This window comes from Chionomys nivalis, chromosome 3 (assembly GCF_950005125.1).
Source record: "Chionomys nivalis chromosome 3, mChiNiv1.1, whole genome shotgun sequence".
NCBI lineage: Eukaryota > Metazoa > Chordata > Mammalia > Rodentia > Cricetidae > Chionomys > Chionomys nivalis.
This window is the reverse complement of record NC_080088.1, coordinates 89,828,119-89,851,811: the sequence shown is the minus strand read 5'-3', so window position 1 is coordinate 89,851,811 and position 23,693 is coordinate 89,828,119. Positions and strand designations below refer to the sequence as shown.

The 23,693-nt window shown below is 49.0% G+C and overlaps 1 protein-coding gene across 3 annotated transcripts in view; it reads left to right on the top strand.

The window, feature by feature from the left end:
* Window positions 1-1,095: 1,095 nt before the first annotated feature.
* Window positions 1,096-23,693, top strand: part of Daglb (diacylglycerol lipase beta) — a 36,233-nt gene continuing 13,635 nt past the window's right edge. The window contains exons 1-7 of one of the 3 annotated variants that reach the window (XM_057765523.1): window positions 1,096-1,239; window positions 3,668-3,819; window positions 10,921-11,092; window positions 13,718-13,976; window positions 17,158-17,280; window positions 19,547-19,674; window positions 23,285-23,411. In XM_057765523.1, the coding sequence (XP_057621506.1) occupies window positions 1,145-1,239; window positions 3,668-3,819; window positions 10,921-11,092; window positions 13,718-13,976; window positions 17,158-17,280; window positions 19,547-19,674; window positions 23,285-23,411 (1,056 nt within the window). In that variant the 5' untranslated portion in view covers window positions 1,096-1,144. The remainder of the gene's footprint in view (window positions 1,240-3,667; window positions 3,820-10,920; window positions 11,093-13,717; window positions 13,977-17,157; window positions 17,281-19,546; window positions 19,675-23,284; window positions 23,412-23,693) is intronic. The other 2 variants (XM_057765524.1, XM_057765525.1) reach the window with 2 other exon arrangements.

The following is a 23,693-nucleotide window of genomic DNA, read 5'->3' as shown; positions in this document are numbered from 1 at the left end:
GCCTCAGTGAACAAAGTGAAGAGTTATTGGGTATGATTCTTTTGTGTTTTTTTGTTTTATTTTGTTTTGTTTTTGTTTTGTTTTGTTTTTCGAGACAGGGTTTCTCTATGTAAGCCTGGCTGTCCTGGAACTAGCTCTGTAGACCAGATTGGCCTCGAACTCATAGAAGAGACCCGCCTGCCTCTGTCTTCCGAGTGCTGTGATTAAAGGCATGCGCCATCACCATCTGGCCTTTATTTGGAGAGGGGGTATGATTCCTGATATCAACCTCAGCCCGCCACATGCATGAGCACACGTGTACACGCATCTACTACACGGTGCACCCCAAACACATGCAAAAACACGCACATGCACACCACCGACACAAAAACACTGGGTAACTAAAACGGACGTGATGTGAGGGTGGAGGACAGTAGGTGGAAGACTGGAAATACAGACACGAATTACGAGCTTTTGATGTGAGACTCCGCGAACAAGATCTCAGCGAAGAGTTAAGATGTACTCTGTGCCCAAGCGCAGCCTTGCGAGTCTTAGGCATAACCTAGACTACATCTGACCGGTCACCGAGGTCACCCGGGGGGCTGTGGGGAAGAACGGCAACGAGACTGGCCAGGAGCAGGGATGAAGGTGGCTACACCACGGTGTGTAGGAGAGAAGGGAGAACCGTGGAGCTGCGAAAAGGAGTCAGACCTTATCCCGCCAACCGCTGGGTGACCTGTCAGACTTGAACTCAGTCTTGAGTCCTAAGGAACCACAAATGACAGTAAAGTCGCCCCAAGCTTAGAAGATTCAGGGACCCAAGCATAAGTCCCAGCTTCGCCATTAGCGGCCGCGGCAGTGTGGGGAGAGCAGTCTTTCCAGGTCTTCTGAATCTTTATCTGTTAAACAGAAATGACCACATCGGAACAAACCTCACACACCCTCCGACCCGCAGTCGATGGCAAGAAGCTAACTTCCGGGCCAGCGGATCTGAGAAGCAAGCCAAGAAGGCGGCGTGCTAATCAATGCGCGTGCTCAGGCCTCGGGCCAGAGGGCGCATGCGCGAGCCTTTACTTAAACGTGCGCCTGCGCGCCCTGAGGCCCTGGCCGCCCACGGAGTCAGAAGGGTGCGCGCGACTCAGGGCGGCTCAGTAGGAGGTGCACCATGCCGGGTATGGTGCTGTTCGGGCGGCGCTGGTCCCTGGCCAGCGACGACCTGGTGTTCCCCGGGACTTTTGAGCTGTTCCTGCGTGTGCTGTCGTAAGTGAGGCCGTCGTGCGGGCGGGAGGGCAGAAGGCGATCCAAGTCGCCCCTCCTCGGTGCTTAACGGTAGCCGCGCCTGCCGAGCTCGGTCTGTCTGCACCTAGACCGTAGGCGCAGTCGCTTTGTGCATTTGACAGGTGTCCCGGTCCTGCAGCGCCGCGGGGCACGAGCGCTAGGGTGCGGCGCGGAACCCTGGCACTGGGAGCGTGAGGGAAGCGTGAGCATCCAAAAATCCGTAGCCTCCAGGTCTCTCCTTTCGGGAGCCCGGCTTTGGAACTTTGCATCACTCCGTGTTTTTTGCTGGGCGGGTAGCGAAGTAACCTGTCTCTACAAAAACAAACATTTGAGCAATTACAATTTCAGAGCAATTCACAGAAACCAGTATAATAGGTTGGTTTTGCAAAACGTAGCCACGCTCAGTGGGAAACGGCACTAGTGCGCGAAGTCAGCTCCTGGCATGCCTGGCAACGAGGAATAGCGTTCTTAGGAAAAAGCATTCTCAAGTAGGAAAGGAATGGGAACACAGAAGCTCTTTCTAGGAACTTTCTGCTTCTAAGGGCTGGGTTTTTCTCAGATCGTTTTGCCGTTATTTCCAAACACGGAGCCTTGGTGTTTGCAAAACGGACAGAAAAAGTTACCTAGGACCTGGGGGGTGTAACTCATTTTGGTAGAGTGCTCACCTCGCATGCATGAGGCCCTTGCCTGGATCCCCCGCACCACACAAAACTCGTGGTGGCGGTGCACACCTGTAATCCCAGGACTGGGGAGTGTCAGCAAGAGGATCAGGAGTTCAAATTCACTCTTGGATACGTATTGAGGGCAACTGGGCTGCACAAGACCTATCTTGAGAAAAGAAAAGCTACCCAGAGCAATCCTTCGTTTTTTCCCTCTAATGCTTGAGCCCAGCCTCATTCATGCCTGCTAGGCAAGTGGTTTACAACGGAGCTAAATCCCCATCACCTGGAATGATGCCTCTTAGGGCTTTGAAATTTGAATCTTTGAAGGGGGGGGGGTGGTGGCGGGAGACACGGTTTCTCTGTAGCTTTGGCGCCTGTCCTGGAACTAGCTCTGTAGACCCGGCTGGCCTCGAACTCCCAGAGATCCATCTGCCTCTGCCTCCTGGGTGCTGGGATTAAGGGCATGGGCCACCACCACCCGGCTTGGAGTTTGAATCTTTACTAGAACAATCTTGGGCAGCAAGATCTCTCAATGGGTACAGGTGCTTGCTGCCAAGCCCAGTGACCGGAGTTGTATCCCCAGGTGGAAGAAGAAAACTGACCTTCGAGTTGTGCTCCGACCTCCCTCTGCAGGCATGCCATGACACTCCTCCCCAAGCAAAGAGTAAATAAATGTAATTTTAAAAAGCGAACATTCTTGCTAAGTGGTGCTGTCCTCTACTGACATACCCCAAGGGTGAATTTACCTGCTGGAGGTCTGTGCAGTATCACTGTTCACTGCAGAATTACAAAATGTACCCAGGAGCCCGCAGGGCTTCTCTTTTGAATGTATCAGTTATTTTCATAATTTCCTTTGTGCGTGCTTGGTTTTGGACTGTGGTAGGCTATACTGCACATTACTATATGTGTACAAATCGTCCTGTGACTAGTTCAGCAACACAGCCTGTGGTTTCCAGACATGGTTCTAAGTCATGGCAGGTGTTCAGGTGTTTTCCTGCAGAACCCTTATGTATGCTTGCCTAGGCTTTGCTTTGTGATAGGGTCTTCTATATCTCTTGTTTGCCTCAAATTCTACTGTGTGTGGGGGAATGATCTTGAACTTCTCATCCCCCTGCCTCCACCTCCCCAGTGCTGGGGTTGCAGGTGTGCACACTTAGTGTATATCTTTGGGATTGAATCTGAGAGCTCCTGCACACCAGGTAAACACCCTACTAACTGAGCTATATCCCCAGCCTTTGTGTGTTTTTTAAAGATTTATTCATTTTTTATGCATACAGTATTGTGCCTGCATGTATGCCTGCATGTATGCCTGCATTCCATAAGAGGCACCACATCTCTTTATCTCTTTAGTCGTGAGCCACTATGTGGTTGCTGGGTTTTGAACTCGGGACCTCTGGAAAGACAGCCAGTGCTCTTTGTCTCGGAGCTGTCTTTGCAGCCCTGCCTATTTGCTTTTTAAACGGAGACTCCTTGTGCAGGGTCTTGGAACTCAGGCTCAGGCCTGATTTATAATCCTCCTGCCACTGCCTCTCGGGTACTGGGATTACAGGCGTGCCCAGTTCCTGGATTGCAGTAGATATAAAATAAGAGCAGAAAACCACGTGTGTGCCAGCAGTCCGGCTCTGGGTGGACTTTTTATTGATGGAAATTACATTCCACACTGAACCTTACCCTTGCGTTGGAGAATATTAACTCCCTTTATTCCTCATATTCTTGTTTTATGAACCCACTTTCTCCTTTGTCCGCAGATGGATCGCCAGTCTGACGTTGTATCTCGTGCATAGGAGGAAGCTGGACTGTCCTGGTGGAGCCTTGCTCAGCACCTACTTGATTGTTCTGCTTGTTCTCCTGGCAGTTATCATATGCACCGTGTTGGCCATGGTGTGTGTCAGCATGAGAGGTAAAGAGCCACGTTTTCTGCGTGAAGCCGGGTTTTTATCTTAACAGCCATACTGCGATACCATTTGTATAGCATACAGTCCACCCTTTCAGAGTATATTCAGTGTCTTTTTTCCTTCTAAGATTGTGTGTGGGTTTGTGTGTGTGGATAACCACATGCTTGTAAGTGCCTGCTGTGGTCAGAACGGGGCACTGGATCGGATAGCCTGGACCTGGAGTTGCAGGTGGTAGTCAACCACGCCACACAGGTGGTAATGAACCACGCCACACAGGTGGTAGTGAACCACGCCACACAGGTGGTAGTGAACCACGCCACACAGGTGGTAGTCAACCACGCCACACAGGTGGTAGTGAACCACGCCACACAGGTGGTAGTCAACCACGCCACACAGGTGGTAGTCAACCATGCCACACAGGTGGTAGTCAACCATGCCACATGTCGTCAACCATGCCACACAGGTGGTAGTCAGCCACGCCACACAGGTGGTAGTCAGCCACGCCACACAGGTGGTAGTCAGCCACGCCACACAGGTGGTAGTCAACCACGCCACACATGTGTAGTGAGCTCCACACAGGTGGTAGTCAACCACGCCACACAGGTGCTCTGAACCAGGCACAGGTCCTCTGCAAGAGCAGCAGGTGCTCTTCACTGAGCCATCTCCCCAGCCCTTCACTAAGGTTCCGACTGTTTCCATAATTGAAAAGCTGTCACTACAGTTGACATCAGAGTATTTTCTTCTTTGTGTATGTGGTGTATGTACACATTTGTGTGGACATTTGCACACGTGTGAAAGCCGGAGATTGACGCCATTGACTGCCTCCCTGAATCATTCTCCACCTAATTTTTTGGCAGGGTGTTGTCAAAATTCCTTTCCTAGGGCAAAGTTTACCCTGCCTCCTAAGGTCCTGGCAACAAACCAAGGCATGATTTTATTTTTCTTCTGGGTGGGGCTGTCTCCACTCACAGCCAAGATGAGCAGACACAGGAGATTGTCCTGGAGAAGCCCTGACCTCTGTCCTACCCGTACCTGCATGTCCAGTGTTAGCTGATACAGGTCCTTCCTGTCCAAGTTTGAATTGAAATTTTTTTAAAGATTTATTTTTTTATATATACAGTGTTCAGCCTGCATGTTTGCTGCATACCAGAAGAGGGCACCAGATCTCATTATAGATGGTTGTGAGCCACCATGTGGTTGCTGGGAATTAAACTCAGGTCCTCTGGAAGAGACACCAGTGCTCTTAACCTCTGAGCGATTTCTCCACCCCACACTTCCTACTCTTACACAATTGTTTGCAGCGCCCACACGAGGTGGCTCATAATGTTCTGTAATCCTAATTCCTGGCGTCTCATGCAATCTACTGGTCTCTACTGGCTTTGCATGCACACAGTGTACACGGAGGGGGGCTCAAATACAAGAATAAAAATGAAATTTAAAATATGTTTAGCTGGGCTGTGGTGGCAAATACCTTTAATCCTAGAACTTGGGAGGCAGAGACAGACAGATCTCTGAGTTTGCAGCCTCTGTCTACAGAGCGAGTTCCAGGGCAGCCAGCGCTACACAGAGAAACTCTGTCAGGGGGTGGGGATTGGGGGGAGGGGGAGAAGAAAAGAAAAAAAGTTTAGTTCAGACCCTGGGGATGAGCTCAGTAGCCTCAGTACCACCCCAGACCCCCAAGTTAGTTCCTTTAATTGCTCTTGGTATAAGTAACACGTTTTGCTAAAGTGTCAGCCACATGCTGCTGATCATTCCTGTAGTCTAAGCACATAGGAGCCAGAAGCAGGAGGACTGCTGTAAGTGTACGGTCGCAGCTACGTAGTAAAATCCTGCCTTGAAACATGAGTGAGTAAACAAAGTCAGTGCCGCGGCTAAGATTTTTGGCTAGTGAGATGGCCCAGTGGGTAAAGGTGTTTGCAGCCTGTACTGATGATCGTGCCGTGACCTGCGCAGTAGGAGAGAACCTACCCCACAAGTTGTCCTCTGACCTCCACAAATGTGTGACAACACACAATGTCCACCACACACAAATAAATGTTTAAAGAAAAAACTTCTTAAGGGCACAGTGGCTCACGACTTTAAACCTAGTGCTCAGGGAGGTAGAGGTACATGACTCTTGAGTTTGAGGCCAGCCTGTTCTAAATAGCAAATTTCAGACCAGCCAGGGCTACATAGTAAGATTCTGTCTCAAAAAATAAAATTATACATACATGCATGCACACACCACACACACAAATTTTAATGAAGAAAATTAAAGAAAAGGTGTGGGGAGGTTGTAGCACATGGGGGAAAAGGGGTAATTTCCTTGGTACATACAGGGATAGATGGATGGATGGATGGATGGATGGATGGATGGATGGATGGATGGATGGATGGATATAGCCCTTTTCTCTTTCTTTCATTTTTTTTTTTTTTTTTTTTTTTTTTTGCATCAATAGGGATTGAACCTAGGGCCTCATGCATGTATAGGAGGCAAACCCCTTCCACCTGAGTCAGAACCCAGGTCTTTCTGAGATGAAGTCTGGCCTGAAACTGCGGTGGGTTTGCCTGCCTAGCACAGGATCACAGGCATGGCCACCAGACCCAGCAGTGAGGCTTCCGTAGGAAATAAGGGAAGAACCCTGGGTCAGTAGAACAATAGTAAAGGCCTGAAGGATATAGGAAGACTTCTTATTTTTTGAAAGGTTCAGACTCGCAGGGCGGTGGTGGCGCACACCTTTAATCCCAGCACTCGGGAGGCAGAGGCAGGAGGATCTTTGTGAGTCTGAGGCCAGCCTGGTCTACAAGAGCTAGTTCCAGGACAGGTTCCAAAGCTACAGAGAAACCCTGTCTCAAAAACACAAAATAAATAAATAAATAAATAAATAAATAAATAAATAAATAAATAAATTGATTCAGACTCAAACACACACTCTCTCTCACACACACGCACACACACACACACACACACACACATTAAAATAAGCGCATCATTGCATCAGGAGCTGGAAATGAATAAGCAGCTTGATTTGTTGGTGGGGATGTATTTAGCCAAACCTTTGGGGAGGCCGGTGTGACAATGTGTGTGTATTAATTGATTTTTATCTGTATGTTTGCATACACACAGGAGTAGTTGTGACCTTCCTTGTATAGTTTGTGGAAAGAAGGGCCAAGATGATTCTTTTTCATAGTCATAGATATGTGTGGCATAGTTAAGGACAATTTTGCTTTTGTTGTGGTGTTTTCTTTGCTTCTTCAGGATATTGCTGTGTAGCCCAGGCTAGCCCAAACTCAGGGTGCTATTCAGCTTCCCAATTGAGGGCAAGGATCAAAGGCTCGTACCTCCAGAACTTCCCCCCATGAAACCCTACAGTTGCTACTATATAGGGGGTAACTGAGGATGGTCTGCATTCAAGGCTGCTGGTTTTAACAGAAGAACCCATTCATGTGAGGACTGCTATCCACCATGTCTGGGTAGGGTCCTTTGTCTCTCTGTTTGTGTCTGAAGAGCTCATAGCTCAACTTCTGTGTCAGAGAAGATGGCTGCAGTGGCTAAGGTGTCTGTCATTCACAAATCTGTGGCATAGACTTTCTCTTTGTTGTTTTCAGGCAGGGACCTTGGGTCACTTTAGGAAGTCTTTGTTAAGTACAGCCTAATACAGCAGTGTCTCTGAAGGTTAGAGTCATCAAATTAGAATATCTGCTAAGTAACCGGGGATCTCTGCCAGCCTATTTATCCTGAGGAGGAAAAGTAAATATGGAAATAAAAGTGTTTTTCTAGCCAGACATGGTAGTGCACACCTTTAGTTCCAGCACTCTGGAGGCAGAGGCAGGCAGATCTCTTGTGTGTTCAAGGCCAGCCTGGTTTACAGAATGGAACTTTGTCTTTAAAAATGTGTTTTTCTAAGATCTAAACCAGATGAGGCCATCAACATTCTGTCACAGGGTGGGGAGGGATTCATGAGGACCCCACCTCTAGCTCAGGGACCGCTGGCAGTTAATGGTTGCTGAAGGAGGGGGAGTCATTTTTCTTCAATGATGTAGCCCCTGGTAAACTGCCCGTGTTCCGGGGAATAACTCCCTGCCCGTGCCTAAGCAGTCACCCTAGTTAAACTCGGTGAATCACAAACAAGCAAAACAAAGCAAAAGCTACGAAGCTAGGAGGGGACTTCTCAGGAAGAAGGGGTCCCAGAAGGAGTGGGAGAAGCAAGGAGGGGTAGTGACCAAAATGTTCCACACATATACATGACATTGTCCAAGAATTTAAAGCAGTGTTTCTCTAGGTAGATGCAGCTTCCTTCAGTATCTCGTTCATCTTCCAGGAAGTTAAATGCATTCCATCTCTTTCGTTTCTTTGTCCGCCTATGTATTTGGTAAATGTTGGGTCAGAGGCTTTTATGTGGAAGTCCCAATCGCTGATGCTGCTGACCATGTTAGAATGTGTCCATATTTAGTACCCTACCAGTCCAGCACAGGCCTGGGTTCCTGTTTTTCTAGGGTCTCAGCCACTGTTCCATAGTGACGGGCTTCCTTTGTTCCTCAGAGAGGAAGAGTGAGAATGCCGTGAGGCCAGCCAGACTCGGCAGGGTAAGGGGCTGCTGTGCCCAGCCTGGGACCTCTGAGAGGAGGAAGCCGACTCTGGCAGGTGTCCCCGACCTCCTCTTCTGTGCCATGTCACACATGTGCTCACACACAATAAATACATGTAAATGAAAATTTAAAAACCAATTACAGTGTAAATGCCAAGCAGGAGGCTTGATAGTGCATAGTTAAATTTTTTTTTTTAAAAAAATTGTTCTATGCTTGTTAGAGACAGGGTCTCTCCATGTTACCCCAGCTGGCATGAAACTTGCTATGTCGTCTAGATTGTCCTTGAACTTACATCCAAGTTCAGGGGTTAACGGTGTGTGCTGTCGTGTCCAGCACTAAAGAGTTATTTTTAGTTTTTAATTATGTGTGAGTGTCTGTGTGGGGGATGCCACATCTGTGGGAGTACCTGTAGAAGGCAGAAGGGGCATCAGGGCCCCGGGACTGGAGGTCAGTGTGGTGGTCAGGTGGGTGCTGGGAACCAAACTCAGGGTCTCTGCAAGAGCTGCAGGTGCCCTTCGCTGAGCCATCCCCCAGCACTAACATTTTAAATCCGTGATTTGTTCCCATCGTACACCTGTAATCCCAGTGTGGCAGAGTGGAGCCAGGCAGACACCTGGAGCTCATTGGCCAGCCAGCCTAGAGAACTGATAAGAAGTGAGAGACCCTTCCTCAGAAGCTAAAGCGTGGAAGGGCTGGAGAAATGACTCAGAGGTCTTGCAGAGGATCCCAGTTCAACACCCAGCACTTACACTGGGCATTTCACAACTGCCTGCAGCTCCAGGTCAAGGGTTTCTAAAGCCTCTGGCTTTACTGTGTGTACCTGGCGTGCCATTTCCCCATACAGACACGTGCACGTAATTAAAAATAAAATAAATCCTTTTTAGAAACAAGGTGAAGAGTGAAAGAGAAAAGCACCCAGCATTCCTCTCTGGCTTCCATGGGAGATAGTGGACACACACACACACCACTCATGTACACACCACATATATACCACACACACATACCACACACACACCAAACATAACACCACACACCCAACACACACATAGATACCACATATACACCACACACAAACACATATATACACACCACATGTATCTTCTGAGCCTCAATTTCTTCATTTGTAAGATGAGTTAATGACTCGCCCGTAATTTGTGAGAATTAGAGCATAATTGATGTTAAAGTATTTAGCAGTACAAATATTTGGTAAGGTGTTCAGTAGGTGGGAAGCTTATTTTCCTGGCTATTATCTGGGTGACTGTCTCCCTTCCTGCCTGGGGCAGCCCTCCGGAATGCCGGTTGCTGTAGTGTAATTACCCACGGTGCCACTCTCAGTTCTCAGGAGTATTCCAGTTTGGGCAGTGATTATGTAGCCCAGACGCGGTCGTAACTCTGAGTGAGTCTGAGAGGTGGACCTGAAGCTTCTGTCAGGCTCCCATCCCTCAATTTGTCACGTGCTTTCTGTTCTTTTTGTTTTGCTTTTTTTCGCTCCTTTTTGGTTTTTCAAGATAGGGTTTCTCTGTGTAACCCTGACTGTCCTGGAACTAGCTCTGTGGACCAGGCTGGTCTCGAACTCACAGAGCTCCACCAGCCTCTGCCTCCCGAGTGCTGGAATTAAAGGCGTGCGCCAGAACCACTCGGCATTATTGCTTGCTTTCTAATTTTGGCACATGTCACCAAGTATAAGGAGCCCGATGGTGGGTACAGCAAAATGCAGAGATGTTCAGTAGCTATATTCTTTTCTTTTTAAAGTTCTTTTTTTTTTTTTTTTTTTTTGGTTTTTTCAAGACAGGGTTTCTCTGTGACTTTGGAGCCTGTCCTGGAACTAGCTCTTGTAGACCAGGCTGGTCTCGAACTCATAGAGATCCGCCTGCCTCTGCCTCCCGAGTGCTGGGATTAAAGGCGTGTGCCACCACTGCCCATATTCTTTTCTTTTTAAGATTGACTTTACGTTTAAATTATGTGTGTGTGAATGTGTGTGGTTTATGTGTGAATGCAGGTGCCCATGGAGGCTAGAGGGGTCAGATCCCCTGAAACTGGAGATATTTATGTGGGGTTGTGAGCTGCCTGCTATAGGTGTTGAGAACCAATTTCAGGTCCTTGGCAAGAGCAGTGCATGATCTTAACTGCTAAGCAGTCTTTCCAGCTCATGTAGAGTGTGTGTGTGTGTGTGTGTGTGTGTGTGTGTGTGTGTGTGTGTACTTACGGGTGCATATAAGCATCATGGGGAGGTCTTCAGTCACGCCCCACCTTACCTTTTGAGACTGGGTCTCAGTGAATCTGATTCAGCTAGGCTGGTTGGCCAGTGGGCTTTAGGGACCACTCCTACCAGCCCTCGGTTACAGACACACGCACGCCACCTTTCAGCTTCCATGTGGATGCTGGAATCTAAGCTCACGTCCTCATACTTCTGTGGCAGGAGCTTGTATCAGCTGAGCCATGTCTCCAGCTCCCCACGCCCCCAGCTGTCTTCTTGCAGACAGGCAGCTCTGCATCTTGGGAGGCTCGTGAGCAGTTCATTCTTTTCTGTGTTTCAGGAACCATTTGTAACCCTGGACCTCGGAAGTCTATGGCTAAGCTGCTTTATGTCCGCCTGGCGCTCTTCCTGCCAGAGATGGTCTGGGCTTCTCTGGGGGCCTTCTGGGTAGCAAAAGGTATCCAATGTGACAAGACAGTTGTGATTGGCATCATCACCACCGTCATTGTCAGGTGAGGTCTCCCTGCTTTTCTTGGCTTCTCAGGTGTGTTTCCGAGCAGTGTAACACCCTGATGTCCCGGGGACTTTCTAACACAGAGTGGGGGTTTTCTGAGTAATTCATGAAAACTTAAGGATGGCTTTTAGACCGTGAGAAACAACTCCTCTTCCAGCTTACATTTGTGAGTGTTCACTTTCTTCCCAATCCTCACTTTTCTGTAGGGACTGGAGAGACAGCGCAGCAGCTACTAGTCCTTGCCATGCTACTGTGAGGACCGAAGCCCAGTTCCTAGCATCCGTGCAAAAAACTAGGCCTCCCATGTTCACCTCTGGGGACAGGAGAATCCCTGGGGCTTCCAGCCTTCCAGCCTAGCCCAGAACGCATGAGCCCCAGGTTCAGAGGAAGAGATCCTCCTTAAAGGAAGAAGGTGGAAATTGATCAAGGAGGATACCTTCTTTCATGCAGCCAGTTGTTGACCGGCTGAAGACAGCGGCCAAGAGCATTGAGTTCAGGGGAGCCCTAGCTACTTCTCAGCTCATATATACACAGATAAAATAAGTAAATAAATTCTTTAAAGGGGGGGGGGCAGGTACTAGAGAGATGACCCAGTGGTTAAGAACACTTGCTGTTCTTGAGAAACCTGAGTTTGGTTCCCAGCACCTGCATCAGAAGGCTCACAGCTGCCTGTAATTCCAGCATCTAGGGATGCCCTCTTCTGGTTTCCAAGGGCACCTGTGCCCACATGCATATGCACACAGACACACATACATGCATAATATAAAAATAAATAAATCTTACACAGAGAGAAGCCCACAGCCAAAGGAAAGGGTGGAGGTTAAAGGTCAGGAGAACCAGTGTCAGGAATTGAGATGGTGTATAATAGTCTAATAAAGCTTGTTTGTTTGAGACAGGGTTTCTCTGTGTGGCCCTGGCTGTCCTGGAACTCTGTACACCAGACTGGCTTCAACTCACTGAGATCTGTGAGTTCTCCTGCCTCTGCCTCCCAGACGCTGGGATCAAAGGTGTGCACCACCACCGCCTGGCGGTCTGATAAGGGTTATAATGCAGTTTTCACATCTTCTTTACTAAAAAAGTTTTTTAATTTTTTTACATTTGTTTATTTATGTGGGGAAGTATGGTTATATTCTATTGCACATGCGGAGGTCAGAGAGCAACTTGGTGGAAGTCAGTTCAGCCACGTGGGTCCCAGGTATTGAACTTGGGACGTCAGGCTTGAGCAGCAGATGCCTGTATCCCCTGAGCCCTGAGCCCTCTCACCACCAAGCTAAAGATCTTTTTTTTTTTTTTTTTTTTGGTTTTTCGAGACAGGGTTCTCTGTGGTTTTGGAGCCTGTCGTGGAACTAGCTCTTGTAGACCAGGCTGGTCTCGAACTCACAGAGCTCCGCCTGCCTCTGCCTCCCAAGTGCTGGGATTAAAGGCGTGCGCCACCGCCACCCGGCCAAGCTAAAGATCTTAACAGTAGTCTAGTTTTGTCCCTTTTTGTTATGAATAAAGAAGCAGAGGCTGGTGCTGGTGCTGCCATCCCTGAGGCAGGCAGGCAGGCAGGCATGCAGGGACGGCAGCATCTGTGTTGCATCATTGTGGTGGAGAAGGAGAACACACAGGGCCTTGCACACTGTGGGAAGTGTAGAAACAGTTCAGGCTGAGGAAGTGGAGCAGTCATGAGAGCAGTAGGAATTAGTTCAGATTCCTAGCACTTTGAGTGGTGGACATGGCAGCCTAGCCCCGTCATTGGGCTCTATGCTCAGTAAGTATGGTATGTGTTGGTAGAGACTCCTCAAGGTTAACCACTGACCTCTACACACATGCACACACCCACTACAGCACACACACAAACAGAAATGGGTACGTGTGGGTCGGGGGCACCTATTGGAGTGTTCGATAATGTGGAAACTCTTCAGTTTTACTCTGCAGACCCCCGGACACGGAGGGGAGCTGGATTACGGTCAGGGGCTCCTGGAGAACTAGTTCTAGTGGTGTCTGTGCCCAGGCTACAGTGCTGCCCCCCACTCAGCCCTTTGTGTCCTTTCTGGGCTTTCCTCTCAGAGCTCTGGCCTTTGTGGGACTTTGGTTAGCTGTGGACTCATGTCTTTCTTTTTCTATATTTATTTGTGTAGTTAGTCATATGTGTGTACGTGTGTGTATGACATGGCACATCTTGGAAGTTAGAGAATAACCTGCAAGAATTGATTTTCTCCTTCTATCATGTGGTCCCTGGAGATCAAATGCAGGTCCTCAGGCAGGTCCAAAAGCACCTTTACCTCCTGAGCCCTCTCTCTGACCCTCAGAGAGCTTTCCAGAAGAAAACTGCTTGTCGCCGGGCGGTGGTGGCGCACGCCTTTAATCCCAGCACTCGGGAGGCAGAGGCAGGCGGATCTCTGGGAGTTCGAGGCCAGCCTGGTCTACAAGAGCTAGTTCTGGGACAGGCACCAAAGCTACAGAGAAACCCTGTCTTGAAAAACCAAAAAAAAAAGAAAACTGCTTGTCTCAGTGGGGTTCTCAGAGTTCTGCCTCTCCTTTGGCAGTGCAGAAGCAGGCTTAGTTTGTGTGTTTGCAGGGGACTCAGGCCACCCCGCCTCCTCATTCACCAAGCCTTTCCCATGCTTTACTCTTGCAGTTGGATTGTCATGGCTGCCACCATGGTCACCATCTTCTTTGTCTTTGATCCGCTGGGCGGCATGACGTCTCCACATCCCCCGGGCTGCCCCGAGCACCTGGACAGTAACAACTCAAACCAGCTGTTGACTGGCCTGAAGACAGCGGCCAAAAGCGTGTGGGAGACCAGAGTGATGTTCTGTTGCTGCTGCGTGGTGCAGGACGACAACGCGAGGGTCGCTTTTTCCAGCATGGCCGACCTTTTCTCCACCTACTTCTCTGTAAGCAGAGGGATCTGCTGTGGTCTCTTTCCCTGTTTCTGTAAAGTCCTCCGTGGGAAGCTGAGCATGCTGCCACGTGAGCAACTATAATGTGGCTTTGAGGACCTGGACCCCTTGGGCATGGGGTTCCAGTACACTGCCTGGGCGGGCTTGGCAGGCGGCAGTTAACCGCAAGGATGGCCAAGCCTTTACTGCCTCTTGTTTGTTTTGCTTTGTTGGGGCAGGGGTCTCCTGTAACCCAGGATGACCGGGAACTGACTGTGTGGCCAAGGATGATCTGGAACTTCTGATCCTCCTTCAACTACCTCTTCAGTGCTGGGATTGCAGGCATGCTCCCCCACCCCAGTTTATTTGGTGCTAAGGATGGAACCCAGGGCTTTATGCATCTTGGCATGTGCTATACTCGCTGAGCCCCAGCCCAGCACTCGGCCCTTCTCTTCACAGCCAGGTGTGTCCTTTCATTGACACTAGGAACTAAGTAACACAACATGTCCATTAGGAAAGAATTTGCTAGTTGTCTTCTTATGTCTCCTCCATCCGGCGCAGTCAACAGGTAGACACGTACAGGCAGGGGAGTATCAGAAAGCAATTTCTCATTTCCACAAGATGGCTCAGTAGGTAAGTACGATTGCTGCCAAGATTGGTGACCTGAGTTCAGTCCCTAGGCCCCACATTGTCCTCTGACCTCTATACACACACACACACAAACACACAAAAAATGTAGAAAGGAATTTAAATACTTGCCACCCCTTTCCGTGACTAGTGACGGAGGTGCCAAGGGAGTCGCTGTTCCAGGATGAGTTGCCTGAGGACTTGGACATGCTCATTTTTCTCACATCTCCGTGTGTTTGTGTAATGATGTCTCATAACTGTTATTTTTGGTACTGAAACCAAGTGAAAGAGAAGATTCATTTTGACATCCTATGCACCTTCCTGTCTCCGCTTGCTCTGACTTGTAACTGTTGAGAGGTCGCATGGCGACATGGGACAGGACGCTGCGAGGTGTGCCTGTAAAGCGTTTTTTTTTTTAATTTGATTTTTATTACTAGCATCTGTGTGAGCGTGTGCTGCGTGCATGCAGGTACCCCATGGAGGGCAGAAGAGGGTATCGGTTCCCCAGGACCTGGAGTTACATGGAGTTGTGAGACCACCTGATGGGGTGCTGGGAACTGAACTGCCTTCTACAAGAGCAACAGGTACTCTGACCCACTGAGCCACCCTCCTACATCTTACAGGAGTGGTTCAGCCCAATCTCAAGATATCCAGAAGAGAAGAGAAGGTACCGAGTCACTACCAGTCTCCTGCGGCTGTAGCTGAGGCTGATCTTAAACTAATTATGTAACTGAGGGGGGGCCTTGAAATCCTGGACCTTCTGCCTCTGTCTCCTGGGTGCGGAGATCACAGGTGTGCTCCACCAAGACAGTTTTGTTTTGTTTTGTTGGTGTTGGTGGTGGTGTTTTGAGACTGAATTTCTCTCTAGCCCTGGCTGTAGACCAAGCTGGCCTCAAACTCAAAGATCCTCCCGCCTCTACCTCCCTAGTGCTGTTGCTGCCACCACCTGGTCCAAGACAGGTTTGTTTTTTTTTTTTGGTTTTTCGAGACAGGGTTTCTCTGTGGTTTTGGAGCCTGTCCTGGAACTAGCTCTTGTAGACCAGGCTGGTCTCGAACTCACAGAGATCCGCCTGCCTCTGCCTCCCAAGTGCTGGGATTAACCAAGACAGGTTTTATGCAGGGCTGGAGGTGGAACCCAAGGCTTCACGCGTCCTTTGTCCATCAGAGGCCCAGTGGTCCTTCCTGTGGACTAGAAAATCCTGCTACTGGTGGAAATTCCCTTTAGTCTATTTTGTTTTTAGTTCCGTTTATTTTGTGTGTGAACACCTGTATGACATAGGTGGAGGCCCAAGGACAACATGCAGGAGTTGGTTCTCTCCAACTCTGGGTTCTGGGGATCAGACTCAGGTCGTCAGGCTTGACAGCAAGTGTCTTTACCCCCGGGCCATTCATCTGTGGCCTGCCGATGCTTGCCTGCCTGCCCTCCCTCCTTCTTCCTCTCCCTCCTTCTCCCACTTTTTGACACAAGGACTCATTGTATAGCTCAGACTGGTCTTGAACTTGCTATCCTCATGCCTCAGCCGTCTGGGTCCTACAGTTCTAGGCATGTACCACCAAGCCCAGCTAATAGGGGATTTCTAACTTCCAGATTTGTTTACATGAGAAGTCTCACTAGTGTTTTACTAGTTTCTGATTTCTTTCTTGGCACAGTGTACCCAGTAATCATATGTTCAACCTCATGAATCTGCCTCAGAGTATGTATCAATGCAAACTTCCCATCAGCTTAAGAAATGAGAATGCCAGGCATAGTGGTGCACACCTCTGATCCTGTGCACGTAAGCATAAACACACCTATGGTTAGGATAGAAGCTCACAGGCTAGCTAGCCCAGAGTACAGAGTTCAGCAAGTATAAACAGAGAGACCCTGCCTCAGGAGAGAACCAGCCCGTGGAAGTTGTCCTGTGACCGTCACACATGCACTCTGACATGTGTGCACTTGCACACAGACACACATTTTTTTAAAAACAAAAATAGTTATTAAGTCACTTAAAATCAAATTTTGATAAAATGATCAAAAAATCAAATTTTGATAAAATGATCAATCTAGATATTTGTTTGAGGACAAGATAGGAAAAAATGCTAAGCTCACATCTAGGAGGAATCCCGCAAAGGAAAATGCTCTTTAAAGGATCTTTAAGGGAAAGGAGGGACTGCCCAGTGGTTAAAGCTCCTGCTCTTACAGAACACCTGGATTCAGTTCCAGTGCTCACACTGGTTTAACTCACAAATGCCCGTGACTCCAGCTCCAGGGGATCCCACACTTGTAGCCTCTGGGGGCTCCCCCACTCATGTGGTATGCATGGATGTGTGCATCTAAGCTGGGTGTGGTGGCTCATGCTTATACTTGGGAAGTGGAGGCAGGAGGGTCTGGAATCCCAGGCCATCTTTAACTACTTAGTGAGCTGGAGGCCATCCTAAGCTCCACGAGACTGTCCCAGACACACAGAAAATAATAAATACCTTTTTCTATGTAATGAGCCTGTGTGTGAACTCTGTCTAATTGAATGCTAAGAGGTTTCTGGACCATCTGATGGGTTTTTACGGCAGGCCATTGTGCTTTCCCACCCAGGACACAGACCTGGTGCCCAGTGATATTGCAGCAGGCTTCACCCTTCTCCACCAGCAACAGGACAATATCAGCAGCAGCCTGGAGCCTCAGGAGGTCGTCACCCACTTTCCAGGGCAGTCTCAGGTAATGACAACACCGCCAACATTCGTGCGTCTATGTAGACCTTCAGAGTCATACAGCTAAAGCAGGCCGTGGGACACCCAGGAGGAGGAAGCAGAAGGATTGTGAGTAGGAGGCTAGCCTGGGCTATGTAGTGAGCCCCAGGCTAGACATAGACCCTGTGTAAGAGGAGAGAAGGTGAGGGAAGGGAAGGAATGAGAGGGAGACAGGGACAGATGGGAGAAGGGAGAAGAGGCAGAAGTAGCCAAGAACAGTTTCAGTAGTCTTTGGACTGGAAACCCAACTTTCTCACCTAGATTCCAGGCACAGGAAGCCCACTTCCATCTTATTGTCTAGGTTGCGCTGTAGGGAAGTCAACATTTGGTCCTATATTCCAGAAGAATTCCTTCTGGGATGGGGCCTAAGTCACCTCAGAGTGTGTTTTCTTCTCCAGGTCTAGGAAGCAGAAACAGCTCAGGCTTTGCTTGGTGAAATTTTTTTCTGCCATGAATCTTTGTTTTCCAAAGACAAAGTCATGCCAAGCCTGGAAGTGTATGTCTGCATTCCGGCAGTAGGAGGCAGAGGCAGGGGGATTGTGAGTTCCAGGCCATCCCGGGCTACACAGTAGAAGGGACAAAACTAACTCACTCGTTTCTTTCCTTCCCTCTCTCCCTTTTCCTCTCTTCTCTCTCTCTTCCTCCTTCCCTTCTCGTATTGCTGGGTGTGGAACCCCATCTTATACATACTTGGCACATGTACCACCACTGAGCCATGTTCCCAGAGCCTCAAAAACAAAACAATAAAACAGAAAAATAACACATAGAGTCTATGGCAGAGAAACCACAGACTGTGTTTCTCTCTGCCTCTGCTGGCAGTGACTGCACCTGTGTCCCTGGTGTCGAAAGCTGTGGAGTCCTCCAGGCAGGAATCCGTGTCTTAGTTACCTTTTCTGTTGCTGTGATAATACACTAGGACCAAGGTAACTTACGAAGGAAAGCATCTATTGGGGGCTTACAGTTGTGGAGGTCTAGAGCTCATGAGTGTCAGCAGCAGCTAGCAGGCGTGGTGCTGGAGTAGAAGCTGAGAGCTCACATCTTGAGATACAACCGTGAGACAAAAAGCTTCTGGGAATGGTGTTGATCTTCTGAAACCTCAAAACCCTCCCCCAGTGGTGCGCCTCGTCCAGGTGTTGAAAGCGCCCATGTCCAGCGTGGAAAGCCATGAAGAACTCTAGGCAGGAACTTCTGGCAGGAGCCAGAAGACTCACCAGGGACCCCTGCCTTCCTCCCTCGCCACAGTTCCGGTAGAGTCCACCGGTGGCTGTTTAGAAGCAGGTGGATCCGAGAGTTCCCAGCCAGCCAGAGATACATAGGGAGACCTTGTCTCAAGAAACAAGTGCTGGCTGTGGTGGCACATGCTTTCGATTCTAGCACTCAGGAGGTAGAAGCAGGTAGATCTCTGAGTTCTAAACTAGCCTAGTCTACATAGCAAGCAAGGTCCAGGACAGGACAGCCAGGGTACACAGATCCTGTCTTCAAAACAAAACAAAACAAAAAAACCAGTTTCCTCCCTACAAAAGACTGGAGAGACAGCTCAGCTGTTACGAACTTGCCACACAGCTGTGAGGGCTGGAGTTGGGGTCCTCAGAACCCATGTAAATGCTGGCTGGGTGTGCTGACCCATCTGTAATTACAGTCTTGGGAGGTGAAGGTGGGGGTGGGGTAGCCTTCAGGCAAGCTGGCTAGGGAGACGACTCAAGTCAGTGACCTCTGGGTTTGAGGTAAAGACTCTGCCTTGGCAAATAAGGTGGGAGAGTGAAGATTCTCGATGTGAGCCTTGGGTGTCCATATGCACACAGATGCACATACAGGTGCTCACACCCTGTGAACACACATGCACGCAGGTACCCCACAAATACACATGGGGAGAAAAGGAATGTTCAAGAGTCAAGGAGGAAAAACAGGAAGGGTTAGAAGGTGGGGCTCAAGACTAAGGTCTTGGTGTGAGGGTGGGGGTGACCCAGCAGGCTAAGCGGCTTGCTTCACAAGTGTGGGGACCCCCCCAATTCACATAATGGAGCACTTCTGTGATCCTGGGACTCCTACAGCAAGATGGGAGCTGGAGGTAGGGGACTCTTGGAGGCTGGAGGACCAGCTAGCTGGGTGGGTCCAGCAAACATGGTTCTAACGGGTAGACACCTGAGGCTCGGGTTGTGGGACGTGCAGATCTCCGGGTTCATCCCTTGCATGGATGCCACGCACAGAAAGGCTTTTTCCCTTCTCTTCCCCAGGAAGCCGACTTGGACGCCGAAGTGGAGAACTGCCATCACTTCATGCCGTTTGCAGCCGCCGCCTACGGATGGCCCCTCTACATCTACAGAAACCCGTTCACCGGGCTCTGCAGGATTGGTGGTGACTGGTAGGTCGGCCTAGTGTGAGCCTCTCATGGAGTTTCTCTCTAAGAGAAAGCGTCCAAGAATACAATGGAGTCTTAAGTCCTTTTCCTAGAATCTTTCTGGAGCTGTGACTGTGTCCTGAGACCACATGCTTTAGCTCTAAGTTTTGAGGTCTCACTATGTTTGTCCTGACTAGCCTGAAAGAAACTCATCATAGAGATGAGGCTGCCGCCTCTGCCTCCCGAATGCCGGGATTAAAGGCGTGTGCCACGCCTGACACTTGCAACTTCTGAAAAAGCTTTACTGACCCCAGCTGACCCAGAACAGCGCTCAGAACCATGCAAGATGTCACCCTTTATCTACGTGTTGTTTCCAGCATTCATAGGATCGTCAACGTGTAAGGTCACTCTCAACCTGTTGGCAGCTTCAGCAAATGGTTACCACAGCACACACATACCTATGTTATTCTGGGCCAGCATGGAAGAGTAAATAGTTTAAGGGTAGAGCTATGCGGCCAGGCAGTGGTGGCGCATGCTATTAAACCCAGCACTTGGGAGGCAGAGGCTGGCAGAATTCTCTGAGTTCAAGGCCAGCCTGCTCTATAGAGTGAGGTTCAGGACAGCCAGGACTGTTACACAGAGAAACCCTGTCTCAAAAACCAAACAAGAGAGAGTGGAGCTATGCGTTTGGCTTAGGTTGTAGATGCTGATTACATGGGAAATACAAGCATATTGAGGTCGGTCCTCTCAAGAGCGGGTTAGACTTCAGCAGGTTGAGTGCTGGGTGAAAGGCATGCGCCACCATGCCTGCCTTTTCAGGGCATATTATTAACTTGATCGCATGGTCTGGAAAATGTTCAATCTCTGAAGGCAGGAGGAATTTTGAGGAACTATTATCACCCACTGTGGGTCTTGGGATTCAGACTCATATCAGGCTTGGCGGCAGGGACCTTTCCCACTGGGCTAACATCTCATACTTAATGGATAAAGGTCTGCTAACAACTTGGCTGAATTTCCTCAGGATATTCATTGTAGTAAAATTATACAAATCAATACTCAATTGATTGCTAACTGACTGGTAACTTGAATACGCAATAATGTGTATGTGTGTAATATCTGACAGTGGTATATGTCCAAACATGTATGCATGTTCACATGCGTGTGTGTGGGTTTGGAGTCTGTGTCCTGTCCTTCTCTCTGGTAACTTGAATACGCAATAATGTGTATGTGTGTAATATCTGACAGTGGTATATGTCCAAACGCGTATGCATGTTCACATGTGTGTGTAGAGTTTGGAGACCAGAGGAGGATGTCTGTGTCCTGCTGTCCTTCTCTCTACTTTATTCTCTCAGGACAGGGTCTTTCCCTGAGTCTGGAGCTAAGCTGGTGGCTGGTAGTCCCAGCCATCCTCCTATCTCCACCCATCACCTCACAGTGCTGGGTTCCAGGACTTTCACAGCCTCGCCTGGCACAAGGCATGGGTTCTGTGGATTCGAACTCTGATCCTCTTACTTGCACAGCCTGTGCTCTCTACCTACTAAACCACCTCACCAACCCTACTCTTTTCCTTGCTGCTTGAACCCAGGCCTTGCTCATGCTAGGAAAGCATCTTCACATGAAGCCGAGCCCTCAGCCACCAGGTCCAGATTTAGCAACCCTTTGTTCTTACTTCAGTCAGTCATGACTAGAGTGGGTGGGAACTTGCTGTTTTTCTCAAATCACCATTTCTACTGCTGTGCAGCAAGATCCTTGGTATCAGTTCCAACACATGCTTCTTGCTGCATCCACAGCCATGGTTCATTACTGTCATTTCTATAATTAGTATTTGGTATTCACATGCCCCGGCCTGACTGTGCAGACTGGTTCCTGTGTCCTTTTGATGGGTCCCTGTCACTTTCTGAGCACTTCCCTAGTTACCTGTTTTGTCTTTTGATGATTTTGAGGCAGTATGTCATGTAGCCAAGGATACCCTTGGCCTCCTGATCCTCCTGCCTCCACTTCCCAAGTGCTAGGGTTACGGGCTCATGCCGCCACACATGGCCTCTTCCTGCATTTCTGATGGAAATATTTCAGGTTTTATTTATCATTAACATGTGCCTGAGATGTGTGTGGGTACGTGTATGCCACAGCAAACGTCTTCCGACCTCCTCCTGCCTCACCGTGGGCTCTGGGAGGGAACTCGTGTGAAATCACTCACCACGCACCTTTACCCACTGAACCACCTTGGCTTTGATGGAAGGTCCCTGATGAAAGGAGTTGAAATTGCATCCTTTGCTTGCCCTGGAGTGGTTTCTGCCCTTCACCCTGCAAGGTGGAGATGCTAATTAGAAACTAAGATCTAAGTGCTTGGCGTCCATCCCTCTGGAGTATTGCGGCCTGCAGGACTTCCTGGTCGACAGTTTGACAGTTCAAGAAAAAAAGTTAAATTACATTTGTGTGTGTGTGTCCATGGATGTCAGAGCAGAGGACAACTTGTAGGAGTTTATTCTCTTCATCTGTCATGTAGATCTCATCCCAGGGAGAGACTTGGCAGCAGGTGCCCATTTTCTTGACCCGACACAGAAATTTGGCATGATCTTTCCCATATCGTATTTCTGCCACTTTCACCCTCTGCAAGCCCTTGAACCCAGCCACAGGGCAGTTTGTTCTCAAGCTTGATCCCCAGTGCTTCTGAAGTCACATTGGCAAGCAATCCTTGTGTCTTTACTGGTAATGGGGCTGAAGAGGTGTCTCGGTCAGTGAAGTGCTTGCTGTTCAAGCAGGAGGCCTGGAGCTCAAAGCCCCTCATCCACATGAAAAATCTTGTTCAGACTCTGCCTGTGTCCCCTGTGGTAGCGGTGAGGTAGAGAGACAGGAGGATCCCTGGGGCTTGCTGGCCTCCAGCCTAGCTCCAGTTCAGTGAGAAGCTCTGTCTCAAAGGAATTAACACAGAATGACAGAGTAGGAAATTCCATGACCTCCTCTGGCCTCCATGGATGCATGGGCATGCACATGTGCACACAGAGATGAATGAATGAATGAATGAATGCACGGGCCTACACATGTGCACACACACACAGAAATGAATGAATGCATAGGCATGCACATGTGCGCGCACACACACAGAAATAAATGAATGCATGGACATGCACATGTGCACACACAGATGAACGAACGAACGAATGAATGAATGAATGCATGGGCATGCACATGTGCACACAGATGAATGCATGCATGCACGGGCATGCACATGTGCACACTCATACAGATGAATGAATGCATGCATGCGTGGGCATGCACATGTGCACACAGACACACAGAGATGAATGAATGAATGCATGCATGGGCATGCACATGTGCGCGCACACACAGAGATGAATGAATGAATGCATGGGCATGCACATGTGCGCACACACATAGAGACATGAAAGAAAAGAAGGAAAGAAGAGTCAGGAATGTAGCTCAGTGAAAAAGTGTTTACCCCATGTGTAAGACCATGGATTCCATTCCCTGCTACTTGAGAAACTGTTCTTAGAATGTCTTAGAAGTGGTCAACCCTCCCCCACCCTGAATTTTCTAGATAAATCCTAGAGGGGGATCACTGTGCTCTGGCTGGGGGCCCAGACTGCCAGTCAGCTCTTTGTCTTCCCTTCAGTTGCAGAAGCAGAGAGACGGAGTATGATGCAGTTGAAGGGGACCAGCACAACTGCCACTTTGCCTCCATCCTGAAGACGACCGGGCTGCAGTACAGGGACTTCATTCACATCAGCTTTCACGACAAGGTGCTGTCTCAGACGGGGTGTCCAGATGTGGGTCCAAGAGTCCTCTGGGATCTAGTGGTAGGGGTGTGTGCACACACACACGCACCTGTGTGCACATGCATGCATGCGTGCATATGGGTCCTGGGTGTTGAACTCAGGTTATCAGGCTTAGCAGTGAATATCTCAGTCACTGAACCATCTTGCTGATCCCCAGCCTCCTTTTTACTTTTTATTTCTAAATGTTCTAAGTTGCCTATATGCTGGCCCAGAGCTTAGCCTGTGACCCAAATAGGCCTTCAATTT